At 41.7% G+C, this 19,319-nt stretch overlaps 1 protein-coding gene across 2 annotated transcripts in view; it reads right to left on the reverse strand.

The window, feature by feature from the left end:
- Positions 1-13,838: 13,838 nt before the first annotated feature.
- PRKG1 (protein kinase cGMP-dependent 1) overlaps positions 13,839-19,319 on the reverse strand; it is a 1,325,949-nt gene continuing 1,320,468 nt past the window's right edge. For both annotated transcript variants that reach the window (XM_075534995.1, XM_075534994.1), the window contains exon 18: positions 13,839-18,311. In XM_075534995.1, the coding sequence (XP_075391110.1) occupies positions 18,213-18,311 (99 nt within the window). In that variant the 3' untranslated portion in view covers positions 13,839-18,212. The remainder of the gene's footprint in view (positions 18,312-19,319) is intronic.

A 19,319-nucleotide genomic window follows, 5' to 3' on the forward strand; every position in this document is an offset into this window, starting at 1 on the left:
CACCCAACAACAACAATTACTATACATTTCATCCCTTCCTTCCTTCCTTCCTACGGTAAATCAGAGGAAGTGGGTCTGCTGCCAATTATTTTACTTATCTAAGAAGTCCTGGAATAAATGTCATTCCTTATGATGGATGTGGCCCACATTGCTTGAATGGATAGCATAGGTTCCTCCTGCCTGATGTTCTGTGAAAAATGTATGACTTTTTCTCATTGACTTTGAAAGAGCTTTGGTTGGGATGCTGCTAATGTAGATTTTAGAGCAGGCCTGTATACAGTTCCCCTGCGAGACTGCATTAGGCTTCTTGCACTCCTCAGTACAAGGAAAAGGGAGATTGATGATGATTGGATTTATTTGGTCAGAAGAGACGGCCAGCTGAGAAAAATCAGGCTCCACACTAGCTTTCTGATCTACCTCAAAAGGTGTGTTGTATTAGGATCAGGGCATTAAAAGCTAATCTGAGAACCGAACCCAGAACCATTGACTGAAACCAGAGAGTGTGGTGTCTAAACCAGACTGCAGCTTGCATCTTCTCTGATGTCCTAAACCTCAGGCAAATCAGCATTGGCTCTGATAAGTGAGTGTGATGGTCCCTTTGATGGTCCCCCTGGCACAAGGCTCCGCCAACCTAAGCTCTGGAGCCATAGGCGGGTTTTTTGGCATGTACATGTGGCTTTGAAGTAAAATGAAAATTTTCAAAGGACATGATTCAGATAATGGCGATTTCATTTGCTTCTAAAAATATATTTGTGGCTTTTGAATAATTCTTTAATTGTTGTGAGGCATAGGATTAGCTCTCCTGTCTCAAAAGTCTGCTGACCCATGACTTAGAAGATTTCACATCTCCAGTCCAGTGATGCCAAAAGTAAACGATTAGATCCTCATGACACTGCCCCACTCACGGCCATCAAGTCGATGCTGACTCACAGCGACATTCCAGGACACAGTCGATCTGCCCCTGTGGGTTTCTTTACAGAAGTAGAAAGCCTTTTCTTCTGTAGAGCTGTGGGTGGTTTCGAACTGATGACCCCATAGTTAGTAGCCTAATGCAACACATTTAGCCACCAGGTTCGGGTGACACTATCTACATCCAGGGGGAAAACATGTTTTGGGTTTTGATGATTCGTCAACCCTTGTGACAATCGTCTTCCCTGGGGATCATGACTGAGTAAGGCATGGTGTGACCGTATCAGGACTCTTCAGAAACCTCAGCGGGCTGTGCAAATACAGAATCTTGGTTGAAACACTGAATCCCAGTGTTAGTGGGTTTTGCTGTTGTTTTTGTTGGTGTGTTTTCATTGATAAAATGAGATGATGTGGACGGTGGAGAGGTCTTTTAGACATCAAAAGCCTTGCTCCTATTTCTTATTTTTAGTATTCTGTTTAAATAAGAACAGCCTCAAAGGCCTTTTATTTCTGATAGTGTCCAGATAAAGTAATAATTACTAATATCAATACCGAAAATACTTTGATTTTGAAAAGTGGGAGTTTTGAGTTTCTACAATTAAGGGGGTTTTATATAAAGAATGGAAATATATATTAGGAATGATATGTTTTCTATTTATGTGGTTTACACATTCTTGGAGAAAATAAATCAAATACATTAAAAATAAAGCAACAAGAAGCATTGTGCACAGTGCACCTTTCAAAGAAAGCCACTGTTAAATTGGAGGTTTCTAACACACACACACACACACACACGCACGCGCGCGCAAGAAACCTGAAATAAAGACTTGGTTTTGTGTGTTTGTTTTGGTTTGATATTGCACTGTTTTGGGATTAATTTCTTTTCCCAACTATCATTACATCTCAAAGACTCCAGGAGTCCCCGAGTGGCACAACTCGTTCAGTGCTGGACTGATAGAAAGGTTGCTGGTTCAAACCCACCTAGGGATGGCTCAGCAGTAAGACCAGGTGGTCCACTCCACCCATGTGAATCAGAATGGAATCAAGGAGCAGTTTCACTTTGAGTTGAAAAAAAATTCACAGCAGCATCTTGGGGGCACGCAGGTATCTCGCGACTGTCTTAGACCTACTAGAGGTGGGACAAGGTGGAGGTTGAAAACGGAACTGTGAACCCATGGACTAAAAGGAATATGTACAATGAATGCAAAGCTGCTTCCTCGTTCCCAACTTTCAGAAATACAATGCTTTCCCAGTGACGCCAGGAGTGGCGAGGGGTGAGAGGAGGCCGGCGGGAGAACCATCTGTCCTGTCCGGGGACCCAGACACGCGCCCAGCCGCTTGCAGGACGCCCGAAGGGGACCCCGCGCAGGCAGGGGACCGGCCCGGGCGCCCGAGCCCCAGGCCCCAGGCCCCAGGGCGCGGGGGCTCGCTCGGGGACCCTGCGCGCGGTGGCTGCACACCGGTGTCCCAACGGGTCGCCAGCAGACAGTCGTGTAAAATGATGCTCGCGCGCCGAGATCGGGCTTGAGCCGTGAGGGCGAGCTCGCAGATCGGCCCGCGCTCCGCGCTCCGCACGGCCGTCCGCCTGCGGGGCGGGCAGTCCGGCCCGGCCCTGGTGCTCGGCCGGCTGGCAAAGCCGTTCACGCGACAATGGCCGCTGCCGGTTTGCTGCGTCGGTTGTGGGCAAAGAAACACGGGGCCCTCAATTAAGGAGGGTTGGAGGACCGGCGACCGAGGGACAGACGGCCCGGACGGTGCGGCCGGCAGTGGGGAAAGCCGCTCTTCTGCTGCCCCCTGGTGGAAGGTCCGCCGAGGTTGCCGCAGGCGTTCGCTCTCTCCATGGAACCCGGCAGCTCAAGCTTCCAAGAATTTTTCTTTCCTCCCCAGATATTTGTACACCGTCCATGTCCTTCAAAATGCTCTAGGCTGCAATTCTTTTATGCAACTTCAAACGTCTAATAGTATCACAATCATAGTCTACAGCAAAGTAGACTGAGATTCAAGCTTTTAGAAGATGTTTAAAGCTGGAAGGTACTGTATCGGATACCTGTTGAAAAAGATTAAGACTTGCTGGTTACTGTAGATTCTTGGTCAATCCTAAACCAAAATATCTTGGGGGAGGTTATGGACATGCAACTTTTATCTTTAGGAAAGAAAAAGTATCAGAGGACATTGTTTTTCCTCTACTATGGTAAACAAACATTAATCATTTCAAATCCTCATGTTTAAGAAGAGAATAAAATCTGTGTAAAAGAATCATGAATAACATTTAATAGTCCATTTCTTTAGAGAAAACATAATGTATAATTAAAAACAGAACAGTTGAAAGCTTACATAACACAACATATGACATGTCCAGCTTCTAGCATACTTCATTATAATGTGTTGGCTTCTGATGAGTCAGTGTCCCAACATACAACCATACATTCAGGTCCGTAGCCATCCTTGGTATGAGTTGTACATGGGCTGTGGATCAAACAAGGCTGGTTTTGATAGATAAGAGTTTTATTGACTGGAAACTTCCCGGAATCCTGTTTACTGTTGTCTGCTTTCATAGTCAAATCTACAATTCCCACGTGTGGTGACCACATGTAGAGCCCTTTCTGAAACGGACCACCAGACCTGTCTTAGGAGGTGTCTCTGGCTGGGTATGAACCACCAACCTTTCTGTTAGAAGTGCAGCACTTAACCATATTTTTGGTGTCAACCAATGAAGCCCCATATTGTAGCAATAAGCAGGCTTCCAATAACTGAAGGGTGGCTATGCATGGGCTGGAGCTGGAGCCTGTACAGAAACTGAAAGTTCAATCATTGAACCCCCTAGCCAAATATATGTAACTATTAATATTATTTAAAATGTTGTTGTGTTAGTCTGGGTAGACTAGAGAAACAAATCCAGAGGCACTCGTATGTGTGTAAGCGAGAGCTTTATATCAAAGAGCAATAATACATTAAGAAGTCATCCCAGCCCAGTCCAGATCAAGTCCACAAGTGTGACACTAGTCCATATGTCCAATATCAGTCGATAAATTCCCCCTCAGAACACATGCAATGATGCTGAATGCAGAAAGGTCACAGGCCAGTGGGTGGGAAGTCTTGTGGATCCAGTGGCGGACTTCAAAGTCCTCTAGGCTTCAATTCTCTTATGCAACTGCAAATGTCTACTATTCTAAAGCAAAGTAGACTGAGATCCAAGCTTTTAGCAAATATTTAAAGCTGGAAGGTACTGTATCACATTCCTATTTTAAAAGGTTTGGACTCTGATTACTGTAGATTCTTGGTCATTCCTAAGCCAAAAAACTCTTGGGGAGGTTATGCACATGCAACTTTATCTTCAGGAAAGAAAAAAATACCAGAGCATATTTTTTTATCTCTGTGCTGGCATGTGTGTACATGTGGCATCACAGTACTGGTGTGGGATCTCCACGTGGCTCCTCCAGTTCCAGGGCTCTGGCTCCAGCAGCGTAGCTCCATGTGGCTTGTCAACAGCAATATCTCACAGGGAGAGTGTGTCCTGGCTCCAGGGAGGAAGACAGGAGTTCCCAGAATCCTCAGGAGAAGTCCATGCCCACACAGAGGCTTCGTTGGCTATGACCTGATTGACAAGCTAGATTCCACCCCTTCCTCTGGTTGACAGTTGATTATGTAATTGCCATAATTGTATATTATAATTACTCAATAGCTAATAATTCCAAACTCCCAAATTTTCTTTAAAGCACTTATTTTTTTTCTCTTAAAGATAAAGCAACATATTTCTATTTGGGGAACTAGAAGAAATAAGCTAACTAATTCATTTTATAAGCTTAATGTAATTTCAAGTCCCAAACCAGAAAAAATATCTCATGAACAGGAAATTGTTGGCTACCCTCTTGATTTCATAGATACGAAAATCTGAAACCTAACCTTTTCAAAGCATATCCACCAGGGTATTGGAAATACATGTCATAACAAAGTTGCATTTATGCCAAAGAAAGCAAAACCCAACGTCTAACATACGAGTCACCAGCGTTTCTTAGTTGAACATTAGAAATCCATTAATGTTGCCTGGCAAGTCTGCGCAAAAGCCAAGCAAGAGGAAAGTCTCATGACCATCTCAATAGACGCCGAAAAGGATTTCTTTTTCAAAGCATTTTATTGGGGACTCATACAGAACTTATCACAATACATACATACATCTCTTAAGTCAAGCACATTTGCACATGTGTTGCCATCATCATTTTCAAAGCATTTTCTTTCTACTTGAACCCTTGGTATCAGCTCCTCATTCCCCCCTAACCCTTCCTCCTTCACAAACCCTTGATAATTTGTAATTTTTTTTCATGTCTTACACTGACTGCTGTCTTCCTTCACCCACTTTTCTGTTATCTGTCCCCCTGGGAGGGGGTTATATACAGATCATTGTGATTGGTTCCCCCTTTCTCCTCCACCTTCCACTTCCCCTCCTGATATTGCTACTCTCATTGTTGGTCCTGATGGGTCTATCTGTCCTGGATTCTGTGTGTACATGCTCTGGTCTAGCCGGATTTGTAAGGTATTATTGGGATAATGATAGTGGGGGTGGGGGGTGGGGAGGAAGCATTAAAGAACTAAAGGAAAGTTGTATGTTTCATCAGTGGTGGTATACTGCACCCTGACTGGCTCGTCTACGCCTGTGACTCTTCTGTAAAGAGATGTCCAATTGTCTACCAGTGTGCTTTGAGTCTCCATTCTGCACTCCTCCTCATTCACATTGAGTTGATTTTCTGTTCTGGGTCTTTGGTGCTTGACTCCTGATCCCATCGACACCTCATGATCACACAGGCTGGTGTGCTTCTTCCATGTGGGCTTTGTTGCTTCTCAGCTAGATGGCCACTTGTTTGTCTTCAAACCTTTAAGAGCCCAGATGCTGTATCATTTGATAGCCGGGCACCATCAGCTTTCTTCACCACATTTGCCATGCACTCATTTGTCATCAGCGATCGTGTTGGGAAGGTGAGCATCAGGGAATTCAAAGTGTTCTTGCATTGAGGGAGTCCTTGAGCAGAGGACCAATGTCTATCTGTGACCTTGATACTTAACAGATGTACATGGATCCATTTCCCTATCATTATCTATAAATATATTTACATGTATACTTGCCTGTATTTAGACCTCTATAAATGCCCTTTGCCCCTAATTCATTCCTCTATTTCCGTTTACTTGCCTCTCGTCCCACTGTCATGTTTGGCCTTCGTTCGGGTGAACATGAGTTTAATGCAATTCCTTAGGCAATTATGATCTTTAAAAAAGCCGTCTAACTAACACATTCTTAATCTGATTTAATGCACATATTGAAAACCTATGCAGAAACATCTTATCTAGTACTGAAATTCTAGAAGTGTCTAAAACCAGAAACAAAGGCCAGGATGGCCGAAGCTAGCCCACTATTTCACATTTCCTTGCGATTAGCCCTACTTTAAGGTGACCAAAAATATTGTTGAAGTAAAAGAGAAGAAATAAAGCATTTCATTATTCTGAGATATTGGCTTTAGAGGTAATAAAAGAGGTAAAACTGAATTGATAAAATGTCATCAAAATGCTGGAACTAAGAGCAACCTAGGACCAATAGATTGAATTATTTTATGTCAACTAAAGTGTTCAAGAGCTCAAAAATATTTGTAAAAAGAGTCTGCGAGGGAACGGAGGACCCCCAACAAATCATCACTGGTCCCGTGGGCACAATTGTGCAGCGATAATAAGTAAAGATGATAGTAAAGTGATAGAGAGCATAAGAGATAGAAGAGAGATCGAATTAATGGAGTCAGACACGATCCATGGTAGCACGCTCATCTCACCCTGCTTGGTGGTCCTCGTGGGGAGAGCCCGGGAGCGAGAGCAGGAGAGCCCATTTTATTGTTAACCAATGGTTATAATCACTTGGGGGGGGCATCATTACGGGTAACCACACATCACAGGAAGGGGCAGTACAATAGACATACCCATCATAGGAAGGGGATATACGATAGACAAGAGCATGACAGGAAGAGGATAAGCTAGGGGTGAGCCAATAGGAAAGGGAGGGACTATAGGTATACATGTGACAAGATGGGCGGACCCTAGATTCATGATGGTGGCTTAACCTTGGTCATCTTTGGGTGGATTTGACCTCTCTGGGGTCTCCTACAAGGAAACAGACAACTACTATCCTTATCAAAAGGGAGTGGGGTCTACTTGTGAGGTACATAGTAGTGACTGCTTGCTGTAGATCAGGGGTCCTTATACTTTTTAAACAGGGGGCCAGTTCACTGTCCCTCAGACCCATTAGAGGGCCAGACTATAGTTTTGGGTTTTTTTTAAACTATGAACAAATTCCTGTGCACACTGCACATATCTTATTTTGAAGTGAAAAAACAAATGGGGGAAAAACACCCGGCAGTCAGATAAATGTCCTCAGCAGGCCACATGTGGCCTGTGGGCCGTAGTTTGAGGATCCCTGCATGGCTGATAACCCTTAGGGAGAATAACCCCTGATCTGCTTCTGATGGCCTCCAAGTGTATAGTCATTTGCAAGCAGCTGTGTTTGGCATATATTTGGGGGAGACAACTTGGAAGAAATCTTTCTGTTTCCCACACAGAGTCCTTTAAATAGCAACAGAAGTTATGTATGAACTGTATTGTAAGATAGTTTAAAAACATGTTAGAGAATGTAAGTAATAGAGAGGTATATGAGGGGATCCACAAAATCCTGGAATTTTGTGGATTTTTTAATAAAAGCTATTTCAAATTATTTTTTTAAAACCAAACAACCTTATTACCTTCAAAGTACTCTCTATTACACTTAATATATTTGTCAAATCTGTGATCACATTCTTGGAAACACTTTCTAAACTCATCTCATTCATTTTTTCTTTATTTTCTCTACATCATTAAATCGCAGTCCTTTCAGGTCCCTCTTCATTCACAGAAACAAACAAACAAAAAATTCACATAGAATGAGGTCAGGGGAGTGAGTTGTGTGGAGCAAGAGAAGCATGCTGTTTTTTGCCAAAAACTGGCACACTGAGATGACTGTGAGTAGGTGCATTGTTATCATAAAAACCCAGACCCCCATCTGCCCGAATCAGACTTTTTTGGTCATACAGTTACGCTATCTTTTCAGAAGCTCTAAATAGAAAGCTTGATTAACATCAGCCTGACCTGGTGGAATGACTCCAAATGCACTACCAGTCAACATTTTCTTTCATTTGGGAAGTTGACAGATTTCCAGAAGTAAGTTCGTCATCAATTGACATTACACTTTACAAAATTTCACAGTTGCGTGCCGTTCCCTTAAGTCAGTCATCACAAAAAGCGATGTTCTAGCAAAACTGCTTTTCTAAAAACATTCACTGTGATCAGAGAGAAACTTCCCAGGTGATGGCCCTGGGTGCACTAACTCAGTCAGTTGCTCCATGCTGGCCAGGGAAGAAAAATGCATACGAGGAAAAATCCACTCTGCCCAGCACATTTCCAGTCTGAAGGGGGTCACCCTCATCAATGGTAATGGCATAGGCAGTGATTTATCCCCCAAATTAAAACCGATATTCAAAGTAATTCTAAATACTACCACACAAGATTTTAAAATAACACTTGACCATCTAGTTCTAGAATTTATATGGAAATAAAGTGTTTCCAAAACACAAGCAAAGCATGGTATATATATATATATATATATATATATATACGTTTTCTGTTTTTTGTATATATATATATATACACTGTACACTTTGTGTGACAGAGATAGTCTTGTAGAATGGCTGTGAGTACAGGAATCACCTGGTGGCACTGTTACACTGTGAACAGTTAACTGACCAGTTCAACCAGTTGAACAAGCTTGCTCTGACTCAGCAGTCACTCGGCAGAGGAGAAACACGAGGTGGTCTCAGAAACCCTGTATTGGATCACTCTGAGTTGAAAATGACTCACAGGCAGTAAGCATGATTATATGGAAAAATAAGCATTAATAAAATCCCCTCCTCCTATTAAAGGTCAATTTCGGGGAAATTAAAGCCCCACGGTCAGTATAGAAATTAAACATGTTCACATATATATCACCAGTATCACCCCTGCCCCCTCTCCTTGACTAACCCTGGAAGGTCGCTAGATTAGGGACAAAGGGGACTTGTCTTCCCTAATGCCTGCGCTAGACAAAAGCTAACTGTCCATTCCACAATCAAGGGCTGCAAAGAAATCAGGCACATTAATTAGACACCTATGGGAACATTCAGAACTGAGCATTTATGTAAGGCCTAACTCATAACTTGTGTAGAAAAATATTGATGATCTGATCACATTGAAATAAATATCTTTTTCCAAAAAGGCACTACACAGAAAGTTTCAAGAAGAGGTGTTTGCAACAGACATCTGGATCAGAGTAATCAATCATAAATTTATTTTTAATTTCATAAAAAAGTGTTCATCAAATAAGATGATAGTACTTTTCTCCTTTAATTGTTGAAGTGGTAAATTTTTGCTTTCTTTTTTCTTTTCTTTTTCAACTGATAGCATGTTTGTCTTACTGAGGTAAACCTATGTTGGTGTCTTTTAAAATGTGTATTATGCTTGATGAGTTTTGCTAATATTTTAAGATTCTTGTATCTAAATTCATTAGGGAAACTAAATTCTGATTTTTCTCTTTATATTATTTAGGTCTGGATTTGGGGTGCATGGCTTTTATCTGCATTCTCTCATCAGTCTTTTTGCTTGAACTGGTATGAAGACATGTATGAAGATGAGGCTTGCATGAGTCTCCACACCTGACTCCGAGTCTAAGGCTGCCAGGGTTTCCACTAATGGTATGGCCTAAATGACGCAGAGAACATCAGAAGAAGATGGAAGGGATATGCAGAGTAATTTTGCACACATTAAAACCAGGCCAACATCTAACCACTACATGAGTTAGCAGATGATCAAGAACCAATGATATTAAGGGAAGAGGCCCCGGAAGAACTGAAGCCAAAGGCAACTATCAATTGGTGGAACTGCTAGAATAGCTACGGAGATGTTTCGATGAGCGGTTGTAGTTCGCTTATCTACGCCAAGGAATTTGAAACACAGCTACCCGTTCAACTGACTGGAAAATGTCCTCATGTGCGCTGATTCTAAACAAAGGTGATGTCATACGAGGCAGACTGCGGACATCATTGAACAGCCACTATCATTAAGATATAAGTAAGATTTACTGAAGGAATTAAAAATGGTCACAGCAGAACACGAAAAAGGAAACTTAAGTTGAATTGAGAAGAAGGTATTGTGGAAGGAAGTCTATAATTTGTGGTTTCCGATGGATCTTTTTTGGCAGAAATCAGAGAATACCAGAAAGATATTCATTTGTGTTTCAGTGACTATATAAAGGATCACAACAAATTATGGATAACATTGAAAGGTATTTGAATTCATGCAAAACCTGTTCGTGGGTAAACCCCAAGCAAATTACTATCAAGTCACTTCCTGATAGCAGCCATGCAGGACACACTATAGCCACTGTCTTTGGACTCCCACAGCTGTAAATCTCAATGGGAGCAGAAAGCCTCATCTATCTCCCAGGGAGTAACGGGTCTACAATCTGCCCCTTGGTGGTTAGCAGCCCAAATCACAACCCACTGTGCAACCAGCAGTCCTCAGACACAGACCAAGAGACAATTATTCAAACAGAGGAAACTACATGGTTGAAAATCAGAAAATGAGAATAAACGAATGATATCACTTTAAGAATTAAGACGTACCTAACCGAAGTCATATTTTCAATAGCCTGTTGTTCATGTGGTAGCTGGAGATGGAAAAGGAAAACTGAAGAAAAATAGATCTTGAATATTGGACTGCTCAAAGAATGAACAGATCTGTTTTGGAAGAAATACAGAAAGACTGACCCTTAGAAATTAGGGTAAAAAAAAAGAAATTAGGGTGATGAGCCGATGTGTCACTTAATCTGAATACATTCTCAGGAGAAACAAACAAAACGTGCTTGTGTCAATGGGCTCAACCATACGAATGGCTGTGAGGATGAATCGGGACAGAGCCGGTTCCTTGTGTTTTACACGGAGTCAGTGTAAGTTGGAACTAACACGTTGGTACTGGACGATAACAATACTCATGGTTCTATTTTCAGTTTTTTAAGAACCCTTTTTCAGAATGACTGTCATGTCCTTGGCAATTATAAATCCAGTTATTGTATTTGTAGATCTACCTACCCTGGATTTCATATAAAGAAAATTAATACAAAACACAAACAGGAAACAAGCAAACAAACAGGCAACAATGTCCAGAAAAGCATAGATGTCTCGAAAAACCTCAGTCAAAAAGAAAGCAGAAACTATTAAAAATGGAAATACCTTTCAAATGGGTCAAAACGGAGATGAAATGCTAAGGGATTGCATATTACCCTAATTACATGTACCAGAATCAACTTTGCAATGTTCTCTGTCGGATGACACGGCTAGTCTTAGCCCTTCTAAACTGTGGCCAAAGAGAACTCACCAGAAGGATCTCTGGAAGGCCTGCCTTGTTATTTAAGAGATCCGGTGACCAGTGATGCTAACAGCAGCAGGGTCCACGGAAGGGATCCGCCTCTGGACTCTATTGTTGGGAACTTTCTCCACAGGCTCACATCAGTCCAGCATGTCCCTGGTTGCCCCCAGTGTGGCCTCCACAGATGTCAGCAGCTCTCGAGCACACAGCAGCCCTGGTCAGCAGTACTCAGCATTGATGGAAAGGTGAAACAGGTGGACCTGGGACCTGAGTTCATCCCCTAGGCATGCCCAGGGAGGTAAGTAGCGTCCTGACTATGTGAGCAGACTCATTAATCCTTTTGTAGCAGTTTGCAACGGCTGGTCACATCCTCGTAGAGGTCTACCAGGTCGCTATGTCATTCCCCCAGAGATACTGTTGACTGTGCCTGTTTCTTGGGAACACATTGCAGCTTCAGCCAGCAGTAGCCCACAGTACCAACTAGGAGTTGGAGCAGACTAGTCCAAATTGACCCTCACTCCGCTGCAGGGCTCATCTGTAGCAATTCACTGCGGGCTTTCAGGTGACAGTAATTGGATGGAGGAGGGTGTCCTGTTTCAGTGTTTTCTTCCCATCAGTGTCCTCCGTATGGTATGTTGATTGTAGGGGTAGCCTCCACTAGAGAGACCTCCTGCTTCTGAATACACAGCAGCCTCATTCCGAAGACTACAGAACCAACCAAAGGAGAAGCAGACAGACCTTAAGGTCTGCCGTGTAGGTTTCACAGGCCAGACAGGCAAGGGCCAAGGAAGTTGAGAGTGCTCACTAGAAACGGTCAGGAGGCTCGCCGCTGCCAGTGTCTGTGTGGTGTAAGTCCGAGCGCACTCCAGATGGACCCCCTTGGAGACGTCTGCCTGGTAATATGTTGGTTGAGGGAAATCTCCAATAAAGATGCCTGCTTCTCAGCACACCACATGCCCAGGTCCTCATCCCCGAGTGAAAGAGGAAGCAGATAGACTGACCTGACCCCCTGGGAAGTCTGTCCTGTTGGCTTCAGAGGCCTAAACTGTTGAGTGGGCAGGAAAGCAGTTGGAGGCACGACCATGTGAGCGGGCTTCACTGCACTGACGGTCCGTGAAGCTTTGCAGTGGGCTCACAGCTGATAGTTCTCGGTGCCGGCACCCTCTAAGTGGACCCCCGGAGAGTCGTGCCTTGTTGGCCTTGGATTCCCGCCTCTTTGTACAGGCAGTGGCTGCGGTGCATAGAAAAGCATGGTTGGGTTTTTGTTTTTTGTTCATCCACTATGCCAAATTCATGGACGCTGGCAGCCCATGTCACTCAGGGAGGTAAAGGGACACTGGGCAATGTGATGGTCATAACGTATGTGATGTGACACTGTGGATTTCTGCCGGTCTGCAGCTCTGTGCTGCTGTCCTCTGCTTCTCCTAAAACGGAACTGAACACTGTAACCATGTTGTATTTCTTGTGCAGGGGCAGCGTGGGGCAATGGCTTGTTTCCACAGCCATCTGCCTAAGAGTCAAGTATCCCTGAACAGAGCTTTCTTAGATGTGATCCTGTTTGTTCTGTTGGAACTCATTAACTGGGCTGAATTTTGGGTTTTCATAAAATGGGGTTTTCCATCCACTGTCGCTGAGAGTACAATGGCCATAGACAAAGGCCACCCCATTGAGAACATCTTGATGGCTACCACACAGCACAGATAGCTAGAGGAAGACCGTGATAGCCAGGCCTTAGGGATTTGGCGTTTTTGCAATCAGAATCCTCTTCAAATCTATTTTTTTATGCACAGGAGGCTTTAACAGAGGGATCAAATAAGAAAATTTAAACAAAGATGCATGGGGTTGCTGTCCATATTAAATAACTACTTCCTAGTCTGTTAACACTACCTAAGGGTTTTCCCTTTAATCGTTTTTCTATCTCAGAGATGGTCTGGGCAAAGCCACAGAGGCAATGCAATGATGGGGATGTAGGTGCACCTGGGATCGCTAAATCCCGGGGTTCTGTGGTAGTGGTTTAGGTGGTCTTGGGGGGTAGTGGTTTAGGTGGTCCTGTTGGTATCGTGGTTTAGGTGCTGGGCTGAAAACCATAGGTCAATACTTTGACTCCATCATCACTCTGTGGGAAAAAGATGCCACTCTCTGCTCTTGTAAAGAACTGCGGCCTCCACAACCACATCGCACAGGGTTGCTCTGAGTTCGAATAGATGTTACGGCTATCAGTTTGGCTTTCTGGGAATTTGGGATATACACCTACTTGCCTATTCACACTGCATGTCCCAGTGTTGTCCAACTTTAATTCTTTAAGCTGACATGGATTGATTTTATATTAGACCACAGATTAGTTAGTTCATGAAAGATGCCTGGGTTAAAAGTGTTTTTTACAAGGCATTTGTAGGGTAGTTTACCAATTCTTCTGTTCTTGTGATCTTGTCTGGAATTAAACATCCACCAAGTTCAAAAGTAATTTTTTTATTTCAACTCTATAAAGTATACAACAGGCACTCGGCAATGACAGCTGCAGGGAAAATACAGAGCAAATCAGAGCAGGTCACGTGGATGAAAAAGTTTTTAATCTACATGAAAAGAGTGCGCGTGGTCAATGACCATTTGATGACAGTTGTTGCTTCTAACAAAGGACTCTTTCGAGTAGAACAAGGTATCAGAGGACAATCAAGCAACCACAGCTGTAAGAATACAAAAGAACGGACCAGTTTTAAAAACATTACACACTGAAATAAATGTCATGGATGATACTTAAAGAAATGTCTCTTTACTTGGAAAGCCCAAACCTCTGAGTCAATGTCTGCCAGTGTCTCAGAGCTCTGTCCTTCAATGCATGGGCAGGTGGCGAGGAGGGCTAGCAACACACTTTCCGCATTTGACTTTCTAGTTCTGTTGAAAACTTGCTTCCTAAATGATTTGCATATACAAGAACTCAGAGAAAGCATCCTGTTTTGTTCAGTGGTGCACCAAGGTACTTTTTTCATCATTGGTTTCATAACGAGGTGTGGTTAGCAGTCATTTTCCAATTTTGCTTTTGGGTTGAACCATTGCCCGTGGAATCTACAAAATGAGATATGTTAGAACTTGACTGCACTATTGTTCTTCACTGAATCTGCACAGCTTAGCAAAACAGGAATGCCTGTATACAGACTGATGGTATGTCATATATTAATTTGACCTGCACATACATTTATACATTTCACAGAAATGACGCTGTATCTCATGAACAGATACACAGCTCTGGTACATTGAACAGAAATAAGAGAACAACTTCATCATTCTGTAATTAATTCATCAGTATTATATAATAAAGGCTTATAAATTGTTAGCAGAAAGAACTGTAAAACGCAGCAAGCTAAGAAAGGACAACATCTTGAGGTGTGTTTGTCTTTGTCATGCAGCATAACACCAAATCTGTTTTTTAATAGGATGCCGGGGATTTAAGGCACTTGCAACAACGCCAGACAGCCAGGTCATGTTCTAAACTATGGGACGGATGAGTAACAGTACGGGTGACGCAATTTTCAATAACACTGACAATAATGACATTAATTCAAGTCACCTTGGACCTAAAAACATTATCCAATACAAAGAAGGTGGAAGAATAATGCTGTGAAACTCTAAAAAAAAGTTAAATGTGCCACAAAATATCACACAAAAATATCTATTTACATAACTAGTTGTCTGTGGTCCTACTGTGAAAGAAAGCGTTGTTATGGATAATGCACAGATAACCCCTACGGTCAGAAGTCAACTCCACTCTCCTTGTTTTCAATACTGTAGCTGACTTTTTAAAATTTAAGTCCCTCATCAGTTCAGTCGTTTAGAAACTAAATAAGAATAATCCAATAGTTGAGTTTATGTATTATTATGCATGTGGAATTCACATGCATATTCAATCATTTTATGTAAAAATGAATACATGTAAAGAATAATGAAAAGAAATTTGTCAAAATGCCACATTGACCTGATTTAGATCTTGAGAAGAAAGAAGTTCTTAACATAAACTCGTTTCGAGAAATTTCCCATGTTTTTTTCCTAATGTAACCAATCCATCGCAAATATCAGGACATTCCTTTCCTCGGCAGTTGTCAGTTTTCCTGCGAGTCGAGACACACAGACAGCCCTTCCTTCTCATACTCGGGTATCAGCAAGAAAGTCAGTGAACGCACCACGCAGGTTAACACTCTTTTAAGTGACCGGATTTCCGTTTGGGTTTAAAGATGGAGGGAACATGGGGTTTTCAGAAATAAAGTGAGCTGCATTTTATGAGCTGACCATGACTTTTAGCCCTAGTGTGTTCATTAAGACAAGATTTGAATCCTTAGAATTCAATGTTGAAAATTACATGAATGCTTTCTGTTAGTAATTCTTGGAAGATGTAGTTCACCTTCGTTTTTGGTGATTGCTTTAGATGTCTCGTGCTACGCCACCTGTCAAGTGAACATAGACGTAGCAACAAGTGGGAGTAACCATCCACAGTTACATTGTGCTGAGTGCCATTTCTTCCTTCTCAAGAGAGCGTGTACATACTGCTTGTCTTAGACTTGAACTACAGTGCCAAAGCCCATCGTGAGGGCTACTCTCTGGGGACATTTGGGCTATCTGAAAGGCTGCAGGAGTAGATCTTCTGAAATTAAGATCAGGTCAACCTCTAATGCCAAAACCACACTAATTTTAATTTACAAAAGAAAAAGATTAACCTTGACTATCATGTTGGCAATATATTCTGTTAAAGCCCAATTTAGAAGGATTAGAAAGCCTCTGAAATGGCATTCAAATTTAGATTTTCAATTGATATATTTAATTGTAGATTCTGAAATCTGTAGAAGAAAATTATTGTCTTGGGGAAATAGACCACTTTTGAGAAGTTCTTGAAATGGGGAAACCTCAATTATACTAGACTACCAGTGATATCTTAGAAGCAAAGATATTAATTTAACTTTATTCTAATTATATATTATATGTTCTTAGTGTAGTTTTTGCCTTTAGTAATTTTATACTATCTGTGTTTTCAGCGTGATGTTTTGATAATACATGACATTCTACAGTGGTCTTGAGCAGCGCAGATGAAGAACTTGATAATGTGCACCTTCTTGGCTATGGAGTCATGCTCTATTTTGACTCCCCCATGCTCCTGAAATGTCTACATTTATTGGGTTTCAACTCTGCAATGTGAAAGAGCAAACCTCTATTCAATATACCAAATTCATACACAGTTCCAAATGAGATGACAGTGTATGAGGCTATGTTCTTGTCTAGAAAGCTATGCTGTTTGTCAAGGACCACCTTGCAATGGCCCTGCTCCTTGTGAAAGCTAGTAGTCAACCTTCCTGCCCAAAAATGATTCCATTTAAATTGCTAATTCTTTTCCCCCGTGCGAAATAGCAAATCGTTTGGGCATTTCCAAGCCTAGTCTTTTCAGACTGGTATAAAATTTCAAAATTGTGATATTTCTCTCCGTGTTCAATAAAAAATTATTTTAAGAGATCAACTGCCTGATTTTCTCCATACTTATTTCTTCCTTGCACATGCACATGCACTCATATTTGCTCACTCACAGAACGGTGATCAGCACCTGGCCATGTTCTTGTCTGCTTCTCTGACCTTGCCTCAGGAAGGTTTCTCACCTGGAAAATCTGAATAACTTGAAATTTGCGCTTTCTTTCTTTGATTTTGTTTCTGGTTCATGCCTAAGACAAGAAGCTAGTTCAATTAGGTTTTCATCCACCTTCCTCCCTCCACCCTAGACTACACTGTATAAGTAAAATCTGACAGGGATTTGGTTTAACAAATTTAGTGAAAATGATTGAGTCTCTGGCTAGACACGTAATGGTTAGTTTTGTGTTGTCTGTTCAGACACTGACATTTACAGATGAAAGATATACATAGCACCTATGTTGTTTATTTTAACTTTTATTTTTGGATGGGTCTTAATTCTGCCCCACCCCACCCCACCACCAAGGATTTACTTTTATAAAAGGGAGTACTTGAAACCTCAGTTTGAGGGTATGTTAGGTAACAAATAAAACCAATTGGCTGCTAGTCATTTATTTCCAGGACCATCTTTAAGCACAATATTTTAAAGAACATGAAATGGTTTTTATTCATTCCTTTGTGTGCCACTCTATCATGCCAATTTGTCAAAAAGAGACAAACGAGTGCCATGCATGGTTTGCAGGCCTCGGTGAAAACGCAGCTCTCCCTGCTGTAAGAGCTCTCAGCAGAATCCACAGCAATTGTGCTTTTTCATATCAATTTTTAAAATCTGTCAGAAAGGTAACATTCAGTCTCGTCATCAGCACGACTAGGAAATAAAACTTGTGAAGGCCCCACGACCAACAGATGTGCGGTCCTCTTCTGCTCGATAGATACGCTGACCAGCAGTCCTATGTCCCACAAAACTCATTGGAAGAAAGGGGTAGCCCAGTTTCCGTACCACAGTAATCTATCACATCCAATATGCCATTTTTTTGAACTTACGGATCACTCTAGCCAGGTACAGACTCTTACTGGATTGAAGTGTTTCTTACAGTCTATAATCAGAGCAAAGCAAGATCAACACAACGATAGAGAACATCTCTTTACAGGTGAAAGGCTTTGCTTCAGGACCACCACGTCAACTGCTACTTTAGATTCAAACAGAAAACAAGTAAAGAGCGCTATTGTCATCTAAGCAAGAAGTCCTAATGCCACTGTAGTTACGGGAGCAGCATCGATCAAAGGCATCACGGTGACCCCGAGCGCAACTCTTCTTCCTTTCCCTCAGGTGTGCTGGCAGCTGTGTCTCAGAAAAAGCTGTCTTCAGCAAGGCAGAAGCAGGTAAGAGAAATACGTTAGAAGTCTATGTCCCATCCTGAGTTGTCATCAGGTGGTGGTTCGTCACTGTCCTCAGGGAAACTGTCAAAATTGCTTGTGTCTGTTGGCGATGCAACCTGCGAGCAAAAGAGAATGATCAGCAGGCTCTTTTGCGTCCGGTTTCTCATTAGTATGCAAACCTATACAAGCCCCGCAAGGAAACCTCCCTGACAGCAAGTCCATGCCACCTCATGGTGAGCCTGTGAGTCAGGCTAGAACTGCCTCTGTGGGTTCTGGAGATTGTAACCCTCATGGGAGCAGAAAGCTCCGTCTCTCTTCCATAGGGTGGAGAATATATATATATATATATATATATATATATATATATATATATATATATATATATATATATGAACTCATTCTTTATTCAATCTCCATTCAGTGACTACTTTTTGTATGTCAGTCTTCTAAGTAACAGGAATAAGACTTTGTGTCGGGACAAACAACGGTGACTAAAAAGAGACATGGCCTTTGTCCTTGTGGATTGGAGTTTATTCTAAGTAAGGAATAATTTGTGTGACTGAAAGAAACAGTCACAAAAATCAATATATAATTATAAAATAGTTGATATATCATTATAAAGAAATGTATAAAATAATTATACTTATTAAATAACATATAATTATAAATAAAATAATTATAAAATTGGTGCTATGAAATAAAAATACAAGGTGTTAGAGTATTACTAATGCATAAAGACTGAAATATTTATCCCTCCCCAATTCTTACTTTTATTGTGAAATAAGAATTATGCAAGTGCAAGAAACATCTGTAACGTGAAATAGGGTAAGCCTATTTATGTTTTGTTTGTGAATTAATGTAAATATTAGCCAGGAAATAAATCTTAGAGCATGGAGAATGTTCTGTCTAAAGAGCAGACTTGAGTTCCTCTTAGAAAGAGGGAGAATGAAATGAAAGACCCCGGCCTGAAGAGCACTCCTTCCTCCTTAATTAGAATGCGGGACAACATAATTGAGATATTGCAGATATTCAAGCTAATGCAGTGTGGACACTTAGCCCACTTAATGGATTGGCTATGTAACATAAACCCTGACGTATCAGGGAAAGAGAATCATTTCCTTTTA

The sequence above is a fragment of the Tenrec ecaudatus genome, chromosome 16 (genome assembly GCF_050624435.1).
Source record: "Tenrec ecaudatus isolate mTenEca1 chromosome 16, mTenEca1.hap1, whole genome shotgun sequence".
In the NCBI taxonomy this organism is placed as follows: Eukaryota; Metazoa; Chordata; class Mammalia; order Afrosoricida; family Tenrecidae; genus Tenrec; species Tenrec ecaudatus.